The 13,500-nt window shown below is 43.2% G+C and overlaps 1 protein-coding gene across 3 annotated transcripts in view; it reads right to left on the minus strand.

Annotated features, from left to right (window-relative positions):
* Positions 1-13,500, minus strand: part of EML5 (EMAP like 5) — a 284,671-nt gene that overhangs the window by 61,346 nt on the left and 209,825 nt on the right. For 2 of the 3 annotated variants that reach the window (XM_077819240.1, XM_077819241.1), the window contains exons 26-28: positions 7,335-7,536; positions 3,004-3,130; positions 1,986-2,000 (exon numbers count right to left, since the gene is read on the minus strand). In XM_077819240.1, coding sequence (XP_077675366.1) covers positions 1,986-2,000; positions 3,004-3,130; positions 7,335-7,536 — 344 coding nt within the window. The remainder of the gene's footprint in view (positions 1-1,985; positions 2,001-3,003; positions 3,131-7,334; positions 7,537-13,500) is intronic. The other variant, XM_077819239.1, reaches the window with a different exon arrangement.

Genomic DNA, 13,500 nt, shown 5'->3' on the forward strand with positions numbered 1-13,500 from the left:
ACAGGAATTAATAGCAAAGACCCCAAAGGTTCCAAGCCAGATGCATTTGTGGCTCTTGGCGCCACATTTTTCCTTCCCATCCCAGAACAAAAGAATAGATGGTACAGTTCTTGTGTTGCCATTGTCTCCCCTGCCTGATATTGGCATGAGTGGCCAGTAACGTCTTTCTGGGGGTCAGTTGATAGCATGAGTTAATGCTGCTCAGAGCAGCTGCGCCTTCCAATTTTTCTGGACCCATTTCCATTGAGAGACAAGCCATATAAAGCAGCTGTTCCACCAGACCATTCAACTTTTTCCCTGTCTTGCTCTTCTGCAATGGGAGTTATACAGCAGGACTGTAGGCAATTATGCCATGAGGTTGGAGCATAGCATGTGGCCAGCCACCTCTTCCATACGCCTTTAAACCCCTTTTCTTTCTAGTTTTTGTCCTTTTGTTCCCTTGCACTGCAGGGGAACAAATAGTCCCAAATACTGAAAGCTTCAAAAACATCTGTAGAATCATCTTCCTTTCAATATTAAATGCCTATACAAGACTGTCAGCACAAGCAGTAGAAAAGTCACCACAAAGTTGCAAAAATCCTGTTTACCCTGTAGGGGAAAACAGAGGAACTGTTCCCCAAAGGTGAAATAAAACGGTTAAGCCAAAACATTATTAATTATGCAGGTAAAACAAAATTATATTACTTATATCTACTAAATTTAAGGAGCACAACATAGGAAAAATGATGCATAAGACCACAAAGAAAATGCAGGCATAGTTACCATCACAAACATCTTGACTATTGCACTTGATGTCATAATACCTACATCACAGATGTACATAGTCTTATACCTCCATTACCAGGCAATATTCATTTCTCTCTATCCTATATAAAATTTTAATCTTGCTGCCCTATGTATTAAAAAGGTTAAGATAACTTCTAAAATATAATGTCTTGTTTACACACAAGTTTTGAAATATCTACATATTAAATGGGGGACATCCTCCCCTCAGAAGCACAACTTTACTTCAGTACATCTCTGCGGTCCTATGAGTATATTTAGTCAAAGATGGTGTAAAAACAAGAAATATTTTTACAGGTGATATTTTAAACTTTTTTGTAATACTTAGGCAAATGTATCAAGTTTACTCATAGCACAGACCCCGTTGTTTGATGTATATTATATAGTCAACTGAAATGTAAGTGAACAAATGGAAAATGTCAAAGGAACAATCTTCATTAACTCCTTATGCAAAAAGACTGCACTGTAAACCCCTGAATCGGGATGTATACTATATACTTTCTGAGCACTATCACAGCAATGAGCAGTTATGGTCTGCTTTCTTTCTGATATGTTCTGGAGTTCAGTGAGAAATACTGGCTTTCCCTTCATAAGAATACTCAGCAACAAGAACAAAATAGTGTTAATGGGAATAGTGTACTAAGAGACAATGCAGCTCTCTCCTGCAATATGGCAGAGGAGCCCTTAGCCATGGAAGCTATGCTTCCACTGTGCAAGTGGGGGCCAGGTAGGCATGCAAGGGGTTCAACCTCCTCATGTGCAGTGTGGATCCCGGTTTCACTCAAAGGGTGGGAGCGGTCAGACATGGGTTGCGTGTGGCCAGAATACATAAATACAGCATGGATTCTACATCTCTCTCGCTCACAGAGGTTTGCATGAAAGGACCATGGAGGTTACACTTCAGCCATTGGACTGAAGTAACCTCAGAACTGTTCAACCAGGAGGAAGAGGGAAGACGTGTCCTCCTGACTCCATGCTTTTCTACCTCATGCCCAGCCTAGCTACTCACACTGTGTATCTAGCTCTTTATTTGTCCTCTAATCCCTTCGCTGCCCAGTAACAATCTGCATTTTAATAAACAGTATATTGCATAATGCACCTTATTTTAAGCATTCATTGCTGTATCAATGTACAACTCTACTTTTCAAAGTTTTGTAATAAGAACGCTTTATCCTGGATTATTATAAAGATAACAAACTTACCTTACTACCCCTTGCCTTCACAGGAAGCAAAAAGGAGAAAATGAAGAAAGAGAAAATAAAAATTAGTATATATTTAAGCAGATTTTTTAAAATTTTTGAACAGAACAGAATTGCAGTAATATTATAGCAGAAATCTGGGCTAAAAAATAAAAAATGAATGCAGTGGATCAAATTCTGTCTCCATTACTCCTCCAGCCTCCCTAATTAGAAGGTTTTGGTCCTAACCTTTTAGGCCTTGATCCAATGTCCATTGAAGTCACGAGAATCTTTACACTGACTTCATTGGGGGCTGGACTTTGCTTACAATGCTGTAAAACTTATTGCATTTGTACTTTTGACAAGGGATCCAAATTAAGTTTGCATGGATAATCTTAATTATGGCATATCCTTATTTCTGAGTGCTTGAATTCAACTTTTATGTATATTAAGTATAGTTTTTCTGTATGTAAGTTCCTAAGTGTTTAAAAAAGCAAACTGAAAAAAAAAAAAATCCATCATGTGGATTCTTCTAACCCCCAACTCTCCACACATACATATCATCAGCTAGGTTGGGACGTTTAGATCCATAGTCCGACTCCAGACCATTACCACTTTCATTCAGGGAGTAATTGATAGTAGTTGCAGCTGTTATCCTCTAGCTGGACCAACCACTAGAGACTAATATGGCATACACCCATAACAATAGGTATCACTACCACTTTTTGCCTATAATAAGTATTTTATAGGGTTCAAAACAGGACATGATATTAACAAAACACAGACAAATGAACATATTATCCAAGAAATTATTCAAATGTTATCATTTACACAGGTCATTTATGCATTTTTTTAATTCCCTCCATTTATAAAAATGGAGGCACGATCTAGATGTAAATAATTGTCTGGTAATCAAAAATGTTTCAAAAGCAGTACTGATTTAAAATGTGTTAGCTCTCTATGCATTTAATGCATCAATGTAATTATGTTTTATTATAAATGCTACTTTTTTAGCTACATATAACTCCAGTTTAGAAATTACCTTTCATCTAGTGATGGCTCCTTTTGTTGCAGATGAGGCTTAATTCCAAACATTGGTCTGATGTTTGTTGATAAGGCTTTGATGGTGTAATTAATTTCATTCTCTCGTGTCACATCACTGTCATAACCTAATAAAATCAATATAGTAAACAGGACTAAGAGTGTAGGAAGTGAAAAATAATAAATAATTATTTTATTTCTGTAGCATCCCTTCTGCAGGAGCACTGGGAAATCAAATAAAAAGTAATACAATATACAAGTAATTAAATACCACCTTCTTAGACAGACAAGGTGGTTGAGGTAATATCATTTATTGGACCAACTTCTGTTGGTGAGAGAGACAAGATTTTGAGCTTACACAGAGCTCTTCTTGTCTCTCTAATATCCTGGAACATAGAAGGATTTCAAAGGGCAGTAATTTCTATCACCATAGGGCAGCAATGGGCAACCTGCCATGGGGTCTTCCATGCCAAACCTGCAATTGTCTGCTACTCACGCAGCAAATAAAGATGTAAAACTAAATTACTTAGATTATGTATAGTTATTTCTATGCTGCCTTTTTAAATGTTTTTGAACAGCTATTCCCTTAAACTTGTAAACGTATGGTCAACTTGATATCAAGTTCAAATAAAGGGCATGTCATGGGAGAAGCTTGACTGGGAAGATTATCCCTATGGCTTAGTTAGCAGCTGTATGAACTGCTATAAAGAAAGGTTTCAGAGTAACAGCCGTGTTAGTCTGTATTCGCAAAAAGAAAAGGAGTCCTTGTGGCACCTTAGAGACTAACCAATTTATTTGAGCATGAGCTTTCGTGAGCTACAGCTCACTTCATCAGATGCATACCGTGGAAACTGCAGCAGACTTTATATATACACAGAGAATATGAAACAATACCTCCTCCCACCCCACTGTCCTGCTGGTAATAGCTTATCTAAAGTGAGCAACAGGTTAGGCCATTTCCAGCACAAATCCAGGTTTTCTCACCCTCCACCCCCCCACACAAATTCACTCTCCTGCTGGTGATAGCCCATCCAAAGTGACAACTCTTTACACAATGTGCATGATAATGAAGTTAGGCCATTTCCTGCACAAATCCAGGTTCTCTCACTCCCTCACCCCCCTCCAAAAACCCACCCCCATACACACACAGACTCACTCTCCTGCTGGTAATAGCTCATCCAAACTGACCACTCTCCAAGTTTAAAACCAAGTTAAGCCAGAACATCTGGGGGAGGGGGGTAGGAAAAAACAAGAGGAAATAGGCTACCTTGCATAATGACTTAGCCACTCCCAGTCTCTATTTAAGCCTAAATTAATAGTATCCAATTTGCAAATGAATTCCAATTCAGCAGTTTCTCGCTGGAGTCTGGATTTGAAGTTTCTTTGTTTTAAGATAGCGACCTTCATGTATGTGATTGCGTGACCAGAGAGATTGAAGTGTTCTCCGACTGGTTTATGAATGTTATAATTCTTGACATCTGATTTGTGTCCATTTATTCTTTTACGTAGAGACTGTCCAGTTTGACCAATGTACATGGCAGAGGGGCATTGCTGGCACATGATGGCATAAATCACATTGGTGGATGTGCAGGTGAACGAGCCTCTGATAGTGTGGCTGATGTTATTAGGCCCTGTGATGGTGTCCCCTGAATAGATATGTGGGCACAATTGGCAACGGGCTTTGTTGCAAGGATAAGTTCCTGGGTTAGTGGTTCTGTTGTGTGGTATGTGGTTGTTGGTGAGTATTTGCTTCAGGTTGCGGGGCTGTCTGTAGGCAAGGACTGGCCTGTCTCCCAAGATTTCTGAGAGTGTTGGGTCATCCTTTAGGATAGGTTGTAGATCCTTAATAATGCGTTGGAGGGGTTTTAGTTGGGGGCTGAAGGTGACGCCTAGTGGAGTTCTGTTATTTTCTTTGTTAGGCCTGTCCTGTAGTAGGTAACTTCTGGGAACTCTTCTGGCTCTATCAATCTGTTTCTTTACTTCCGCAGGTGGGTATTGTAGTTGTAAGAAAGCTTGACAGAGATCTTGTAGGTGTTTGTCTCTGTCTGAGGGGTTGGAGCAAATGCGGTTGTATCGCAGAGCTTGGCTGTAGACGATGGATCGTGTGGTGTGGTCAGGGTGAAAGCTGGAGGCATGCAGGTAGGAATAGCGGTCAGTAGGTTTCCGGTATAGGGTGGTGTTTATGTGACCATTGTTTATTAGCACTGTAGTGTATAAAGAAAGTCCTTGTAACATCATGATTTCTTAGGCAGGCAGAGAGATATCGGAAATGTCTGAATTTTTCTCTTGCACTTATAGTCTGAATGATTGCTCTTTGCTGTAGTTTCTTTGTAACTGTAGTCTCAAGCATTTTCAAGATGACAATATGGCAGAGCTCCCCAAACTGTTGGGTGTGCCCCTGTGGGGGGGCGCGGAGGAATGTTTGGGGGGAGTGGCTGGGGCCCGGGCCAGCTTCCACAGGAGGGAAGGGGGAGGGAGCACCACCCAGCTTTGCTCCTGGCCCCACCCCCTTCCCTATATCTGTGTCCCCACCTTCCGGAGCCATGGCCCCGCTCCCAGCCCTGGCTCCCGGGGGTGGGGAAAGGATGTGGATAGGAGTAAGGGGGGGCGAGAGGTAAAAAGTTTGGGGACCACTGTACTATAGTTAGTTTAGATATCTGTCTCACAAGAAAAATAACAGAAAAATAAAAAGTGGTGGGCCAGTGCCTGTACAACTTACTAAAGTGAAATGTCAATTTAAGTGAATTGGACCCAGATTTTTTATGAAGTCTCATTTTACACACATCCACAGACACCCCTCAGAATTCTTTGGTGTTATCAGAACAAGACTTGTCACACATTTTAAAAATCACAGGTCCCATAGAATAGTAGTTTAGTTGTTGACGTATGTGTCACATTGGCAAAGGTTATGTTTAAAATTATACCTTTTTGACATTTTAATATTATATTGTTTACGTTTTGTGCTGTTTTGTGCATGTATTTTAACTGTTGGTTCAGTGCCTAGAGCCTCTATGATCAACTTTAGAAATAAAATAATGATGCCAAGATTAATTACTTTTTTGGATTGGAGCAAACATAATAGTTTGCTATACAAATTGTTCTCCAAATTCTTGAGGCTGGGGTTCCCTACGATCTGATTCCAAAATTCCAGCTGCCTATCAAACACATATTAACTGCAACCAAAATAGTGTCTCTCTCACCTCCAAACTTGCTGAGTCTGATCGAAATGCTTAGGCTCTAGCTGTGTTTTTTCTCTGTATATATGTAGACAGCTGCAAAATAGCCAAAGTCTTCTGAGCAGCCTACAAGATGGTGACAGATTTGCAACACAGAAACTAAGACCTGTTTAAGAAGCAGGGGAGGAGTTCAGGAGAATCCTCCCCAATTAATGTTTTAAAATGCCTATTTGGTGTGATCTGATTTATTCCAATGCCAACAAAGTTAAATTGCCTTCAGAAGAATCTAACATTTAGGGATAAAAAAGCCAAATCTGGCAGGGATAGTTTAGAAGTATCTGAAAATTGTGATTCATTCTCTTGAATGCAACAGAGGCAAGCAAAACTCATTTGGGAGCACAGAGGAGGTACTGACAACCTTGAGAAAATCTTGAGCACCCCTGCCCGAGAACGAACTCCTGAGCTATGATTTGAATAGGAACCCTTTATAACCCACACATTCCGTATTGCAGAAAGAACTGATGTTTAGTTCTATAAAATGTGATTAAATGTTGTTACTCCTATTCATTTTAGAATTGTATGATAAGGTGGCCCATAATACTAACATGAGCATATTTCAGGCTAGTACACTTAGATACAACAGACAAGGGCTTTTTACAAAACCTCAAGACAAGCAGATTCATTCATGATGTAGATTTCAACAGATATACAAATCCTTTTCTTCACAATTTTTAAAATAAATGGTGTTTAAACATGAACTTTATTTTGCTGACTTCTTTAATATAATTATGTATTGATTTTAACATTTATATCGGTTTCTGGCAGTTAGATTCTGCTGGTACACCAAATCTATCTATGCAATTTCCAGTGCTGTGTTGTGGCTAGAGCAAATTCTTGGGTTCTGTTCCACAGACTCAGACACTGAATAGTTTGGTGGTCTTGGGAAAATCACTTAATCTATCAGTTTCCCCATGACTATATTTATTGGTCTGTACCTCACACAGGATGCTATAAAGTTTAATTAATGTCTCTAAAGTAATTTGGGGTCTTTGGGTAAAAATAGTTATGTAAATATTTTAATTTCTAAATTGGCAGTTTTTCTAAAAGAAACAAGAATTGCTCTCTTAGACTAGTATTTCTTAAGAATATTACTGACCTCCATCTTCCTCAGAATCTAGATCAGATTCTTCACTATCACACTGCCTGCTCTCCCGATGTCCCTCCATCTCATAGGTCCACAGCATTAGAGATGTGTCTGCCCCACCAACAGTGACCAACAAACTGTCCTCATGAGTCCAACGAACATTTGTTACATGCGTACTATGGGCCACATACTTCTTAAATTTTCCAAACTTTCCCTAAATACGAAAAAAAGAGACAAAAGTTTAATCAACTCTTCTAAATAAAATTAAAATGAGCTGCTAATAAAAGACATTTTTGTCCACTGCTATATCCTTAACCTTTTAAAAGCATATGCTTTAAAACAGTTTTACATTTATTCTGTATTACATAATTTGACAAATTCCTCAATCATCCAGAAACTTGGTGAAATATAAACCAGATCTGCACTTCCAGTGGGACTCTGGTTAAGAAAACGAGGAGCAAAATCACTGCAATTTACAATAAGAACATAGGAATGACAATACTGGCTCAGAGCAATGGTCCATCTAACCCAGTATCCTGTCTTCTGACAGCGGCCAGTGCTAGTGCTTCAGATGGAATGAAACAGAACAGGGCAATTATCAAGTGACCCATCCCTTGCTGTCCAGTGCCAGCTTCTGGCAGCCAGCAGTTTAGGGACATCTGGAGCATGAGGCTGAGTACCTAACCATCTTGGCTAATTGCCATTGATGGACCCATTCTCCAGGAACTTATCTAATCCAGTTATACTTTTGACCTTCACAATATCCCCTAGCAATGATTCCACAGGTTGACTGTGCATTGTATGAAGAAGTACTTCCTCATGTTTGTTTTAAACATGAAACAAGAACTGGGTGAGCCCTGGTTCTTATGTTATGTGAAGAGGTAAATAACACTTTCCTATTCACTTTCTCCACACCATTCATGATTTTATACACCTCTATCATATCTCCCCTTAGTCATATCTTTTCTAAGCTGAACTGTCCCAGTCTTTTTAAAATCTCTCATATGGAAGCTGTTCCATATGCCTAATCATTTTTGTTGCCCTTCTCTGTACCTTTTCCAATTCTAATATATCTTTTTCAATAATTTATTGCATTAGTGTTCAAGAATCTTTCACCAACTATTGATTTTAGTAAGGAAGGAAAAAGCCAAATGTTCGAATTAAATATAAAAAAACCTGGTTACTAACCTTCCATAACTGTTGCTCTTTGAGATATGTTGCTCATGTCCATTCCAGTGTATGTGTGCTTGCCCTGAGCACCACCGCTGGAAAGCTTTTACCTAAGTGGTATCTGTCGGGTCAGCTCTGGTGCTCCCTGGAATCGCATGCTCATGATACTGGTAAAAAAGGGCCCTGCCACCACCTCAATTCCTTCTTGCTGTCTAACTCTGACAGACGGGCAGGCGGGGGCAGGGTTTGGAATGGACACGAGCAATGTATCTTGAAGAACAACAGTTACGGAAGGTTAGTAACCATTTTTTCTTTTTTGAGTGCTTGCTCATGTCCATTCCAATGTAGGTGATTCCCAAGCAGTTGTGCAGGTGGAGGGTTTGGAGTTCACTGGCATGCTGTTGTAATACATCTGGGCCAAAACCCGTGTTGTCTCTACCCTGCTGGATGATGACATAGTGAGATGCAAAGGTATAGACTGATGATCATGTTGCTGCTCTACAGCTTTCCTGGATAGGAACTTGAGCTACAAATGCCACCGAAGATGCTTGAGCCCTGGTAGAATGTGCGATTAGGGCAGGAGGAGCAGGCCCCTTTGCCAGGTCATAGCATGTGTGGATACAGGAAGTGATCCATGATGAGATTCTCTGGGATGAGACTGGAAGGCCTTTCATTCTGTCTGCAATGGCCACCAAAAACTGTGTAGATTTTTGAAATGATTTAGTCCTTTCTAAATAGAAGGTTAGTGCACATCTGACATCCAGCAAGAGGAGTCTCTGTTCCTCATTGTTGGCAGGTGGCTTCAGACAGAAGGCTGGAAAGAAGACATACTGGTTTCCGTGGAATTGCGAGATCACCTTTTGAAGGAAGGTGGGATGTGGCTGCAATTGAACCTTGTCCTTGAAGAAGACCATATAAGGTGGCTCCAATGTAAGGGCTCGGATTTCTGAGATGCTTCTGGCAGACATAATGGCTAGACCCATGCAAATCCAAGTATATCCGCTTTATTTCCGTGGACCATTTTTGCGGATCGCAGCTTGGATGCAAATTTTGTATCTGCATAAGGCTCAGCAGCACACAGTCACCCAAACGAAGCAGCTGTCACCCAGTCCTCAGGCTCTAGGTCGGCTCTCTCAATCACAGCAGTGGGCTGCGATACGTGGCAATAGCCCGCTGGGCATTCTGGAAGTTGTAGTCACCAGCTTGCTTGGCTGGAGAAAGTAAACTACAACTCCCAGAAGAGAGTGAGCCAAGCACCATTTTGAAAGAGGTGTGGTTGTACTTTGAACTAGTGAGCAGCAATGATGAGCGATGTGATGAGAGTAGTTGTCGCCGCTGTCTGTTCTGGCTGGGCCTGCATGCGTTAGAGCCACCGCAGCTGCGTAGGGGTGTCCGAGCCCCACACTGGAGGATGGTGCTGCATACGAAGGCCCACGATTGTAGCCTCCCTGCCCAGAGCGGGGAAGGAGGTATGGTGAGGGTGGAATGGGTGGCAGGGCAGGAGGTCTCTGGGGAGAAGTGGGAGGTGTTTAGGGGTTGGGACTTGGCACAGCCCTGTGTCACTCATGCACGGTGACCTGTGGAGTTGTTAGTAGAGCCCTGCAAATCCATGGATACCTGCAGACAATTTTTGCAGATTGGATGCGGATACAAAATTTTTGTATCCACGCAGGTCTCTAGTAATGGCCACCAGGAATGCTACCTTCCAGGATAGGCAGAGCAGAAAGCACGTTGCCAGCAGTTCAAATGGGAGTCCTGTCAGCCACGCCAACACCAGGTTGAGGTCCTGGGGGAGAAGCTATTGTACCAGGCGGTATAATCTCTCCAGGTCTTCGAGGAAATAATCACAGATGGAGTTCAAGAAAACAGAACACCCATTCATCCATGGGTGAAAAGCCAAGATTGCCACTAGTTGGACCCTGATAGATGACACAGATAGGCCTTGTTGTTTCAAGTAGAGAAAGTAGTCCAAAATGAAGGGCAATGTTCACTGTGTAGGAGAAATATCCTTCAGTGCAGACCAAAGCAAGAATCTTTTCCACTTTGCCAGGTAAGTGGCTCTAGTGGAGGGTTTTCTGCTCCCTAAAAACAACTCACGAGCTGTCCTGAGCATGCTAGCTCTATGGGGTTCACTAATGGAGCTTCCAGGCCATGAGATGAAGGGACTTGACGTTTGGATGAGGTAGATGGCCATGGTCCTGGGAAATCAGGTCTGGAAATGAAGGCAGATGGAATGGCGTTTCCACCAAGAGGTCCAGGAGGGTGGTGAACCAGTGCCAATGTGGCCAAGCCCGGGTTATCAGGATAAGGCGTGTCCTGTCCCTTCTGATCTATAGCAATACCTTGTGTATGAGAGGGATGGGAGGAAACGCACAGAAGAGATAGTCCGTCCAAGGAAGGAGAAAAGAGTCTGCGAGTGACCTCGGGCGGTGGCTGAGGAAGGAGCAGAACTGAAGACACGTCCTGTTGTGCCTCATCGTGAACAGGTTGATGTGGAGAGTCCCCGACTTCTGGAAGATGTGTTTCACAATGTCTGGATGGATGAACTACTTGTGATGACTGCAGAAGGATCTCCTGAGGTGAGCTGCTGCTCATTCTGTGAGCCCAGCAGATAGGAGGCCTCGAGATAGATCAAGTGGGCTATGCTTAATTCCCACAAGTGGGCTTCCTGGCACAAGTGAGAGGAGCACACCCCACCCAGCCTGTTTATATAAAACATAGCTGTCATGTTGTCTGTGAGGATCGACATGCACTTGCCCTCCAAGTGGTTTTGGAATGCCTGGTAGGCTAGGCAAACCGCACTGTGCTCCCTGACACTGATGTGTAACACGAACTCCTCTGGAGACCAGAAGTCCTGAGTTCTGAGGGGTAAGCTCCCCAGCCCATCACCAAACTGTCTGTGATGAGAGACACTGACAGATGGGGTCTCAAGAATGGGACTCCAGTATACACTGCCAGTGGGTTCAGCCAGAGAAGAAAGGAAGCAATCACTGATGGGGGAAGTGTGACTACCGTGTCCAAGTGGCGTTGACCCGGTTCATATGCCGATGCCAACCAAGCCTGAAGAGATCTGAGCTGTAGTCTCACTTGCTGCAACACATAGGTGCATGATGCCATGTGGCCCAGGAGCTTTAGGAACTTTGTCCTGGTGATGGGGTGAATCCGGAGGCTTTCCATGAGTGCCCCTAGTTCTTGGAACCAGGCTTCTGGGAAGAAGGCTCTGGCTTGGACCAAGTCGAGGATCACCCCAATACATTCTATCCTTTAAACTAGGGAAAGGATAGACTTCTGGGTGTTCATTAACAGGCCCAAGTCCTGGAAAGTTGACTGTATTAGCTTTACATTTGTCTCCACCTGGGCCTTGGTCCAACCTTTGATCAGTCAGTCATCGAGGTAAGGGTAGACCTGAACCCCTTGTTTCCCCAGGAAGGCCGCGATGACTGCCATGCACTTCGTGAACACCCAAGGGACCACTGACAGGCTGAATGGGAGCACTGAAAACTGGTAGTGCACATGATTCACGATGAATCTGAGGAACCTTCTGTGTCCCTGAAAGACTGCAATATGAAAATAAGAATCCTTCAAATCGAGGGTGGCTTACCAGTCCCCTGGATCCAGGGAGGGGATGATAGAGGCCAAGGAGACCATGAGGAATTTAAGTCTCTTCATGAACTTCTTGAGCTTCTGCTGGTCTAGAATCAATCTGAGACGGCTGTTGGCCTTCAGGATTAGGAAATAACTGGAGTAGGACCCCTGGCTCCTTAGCTCCCATGGAAGCTCCTCCACAGCTCCCAACCTTAGGAGCAACTGCACTTCTTGAATAAAAAGGAGCTTGTGAGAAGGGTCCCTGAAGAGGGACAGGAAGGGAGGTTGGGAAGGAGGGTGTATTTGAGTGCTATCGTGTGTAGAACCCAGTGGTCCGAAGTAATGCAGGCCCACGCCCAGTAGAAGTGGGATAAATGGTCCACAAAAACTGCGGAATCTGGATCCATGCTTTGGCCTGGTAAGCCCCCAAGCATCACATCAAAAGGCGTGCATAGACCCCACCGAGTGTTGGGGGCGGGGGTCAGACATGGGTACAGACAAGGATTGAGGTGGAGGTCTCCTCCTGAAACCACTACTCATTCTCCTACTGTAGTTCTGCTGGGCAGGAGTCTGGAAGAACCAAGCAGATGGCTGAGGTTTGTATTGCTTCCTTGAGGGAGTCAGTGTATGCATTCCTAGGGACTTTAGGGTGGCCCTTGAGTCCTTTAGGCTGTGCAGCTTTAAATCTGTCTGCTGGGAGAAGAGTGACATCCCCTCAAACAGAAGGTCTTGTGAGGTCTGTTGCACCTCATGTGGTAGGCTGGAGGCTTGAAGCAAGAGCTTCTGTGGATAGCGACTGCAGAGGCCATGGACCGGGCTGACAAGTCTGCCATGTCCAAGGCTGCCTACAGGAATGCTCTCACAACCGACTTGCCTTCCTCCACTATGGCTGCAAACTCATGCTTGGACTTCTGTGGTATCTGTTCTTTAAACTTTGCCACAATATCCCAGGGATTAAAGTCATTAAAGTCCCAGGGATTAAACTCAAGTGTGCATGCTGAGTCACAATCCTGAGCTGGAGTCCCCTGGTTGAATAGACCTTCCTGCCAAAGAGATCTAATTTCTTGGCATCCTTGGCCTTGGGGTTGGTCCCTGTTGACCCTGCCGTTCCCACTCATTGGCCACTGACACCACCAAAAAGAACTCGGTGAGGGACGGGTGTAAAGAAACTCAAACAGTTTGGCCCGGACAAAATATTTCTTTTCTAATCTCTTTGCCATCAGCTGAAGGGATGCTGGCGTTTGCCATAAGGGCTTGATAGGGTCCATAATGGTATCATTTAATGGCAATGCCATTCTTGAAGGGCCCGATGCCATTAGGAAGTCCACTAGGGTGTGGAGGACTTCCTGATCTCCTCTACCTGGATCCCCAAGTTTTGGGCCATTCTTTTAAGGAGTTCCTTATATGCCCTGTAATCATCTTG

Source organism: Eretmochelys imbricata, chromosome 6 (genome assembly GCF_965152235.1).
Source record: "Eretmochelys imbricata isolate rEreImb1 chromosome 6, rEreImb1.hap1, whole genome shotgun sequence".
Classification (NCBI taxonomy): Eukaryota; Metazoa; Chordata; order Testudines; family Cheloniidae; genus Eretmochelys; species Eretmochelys imbricata.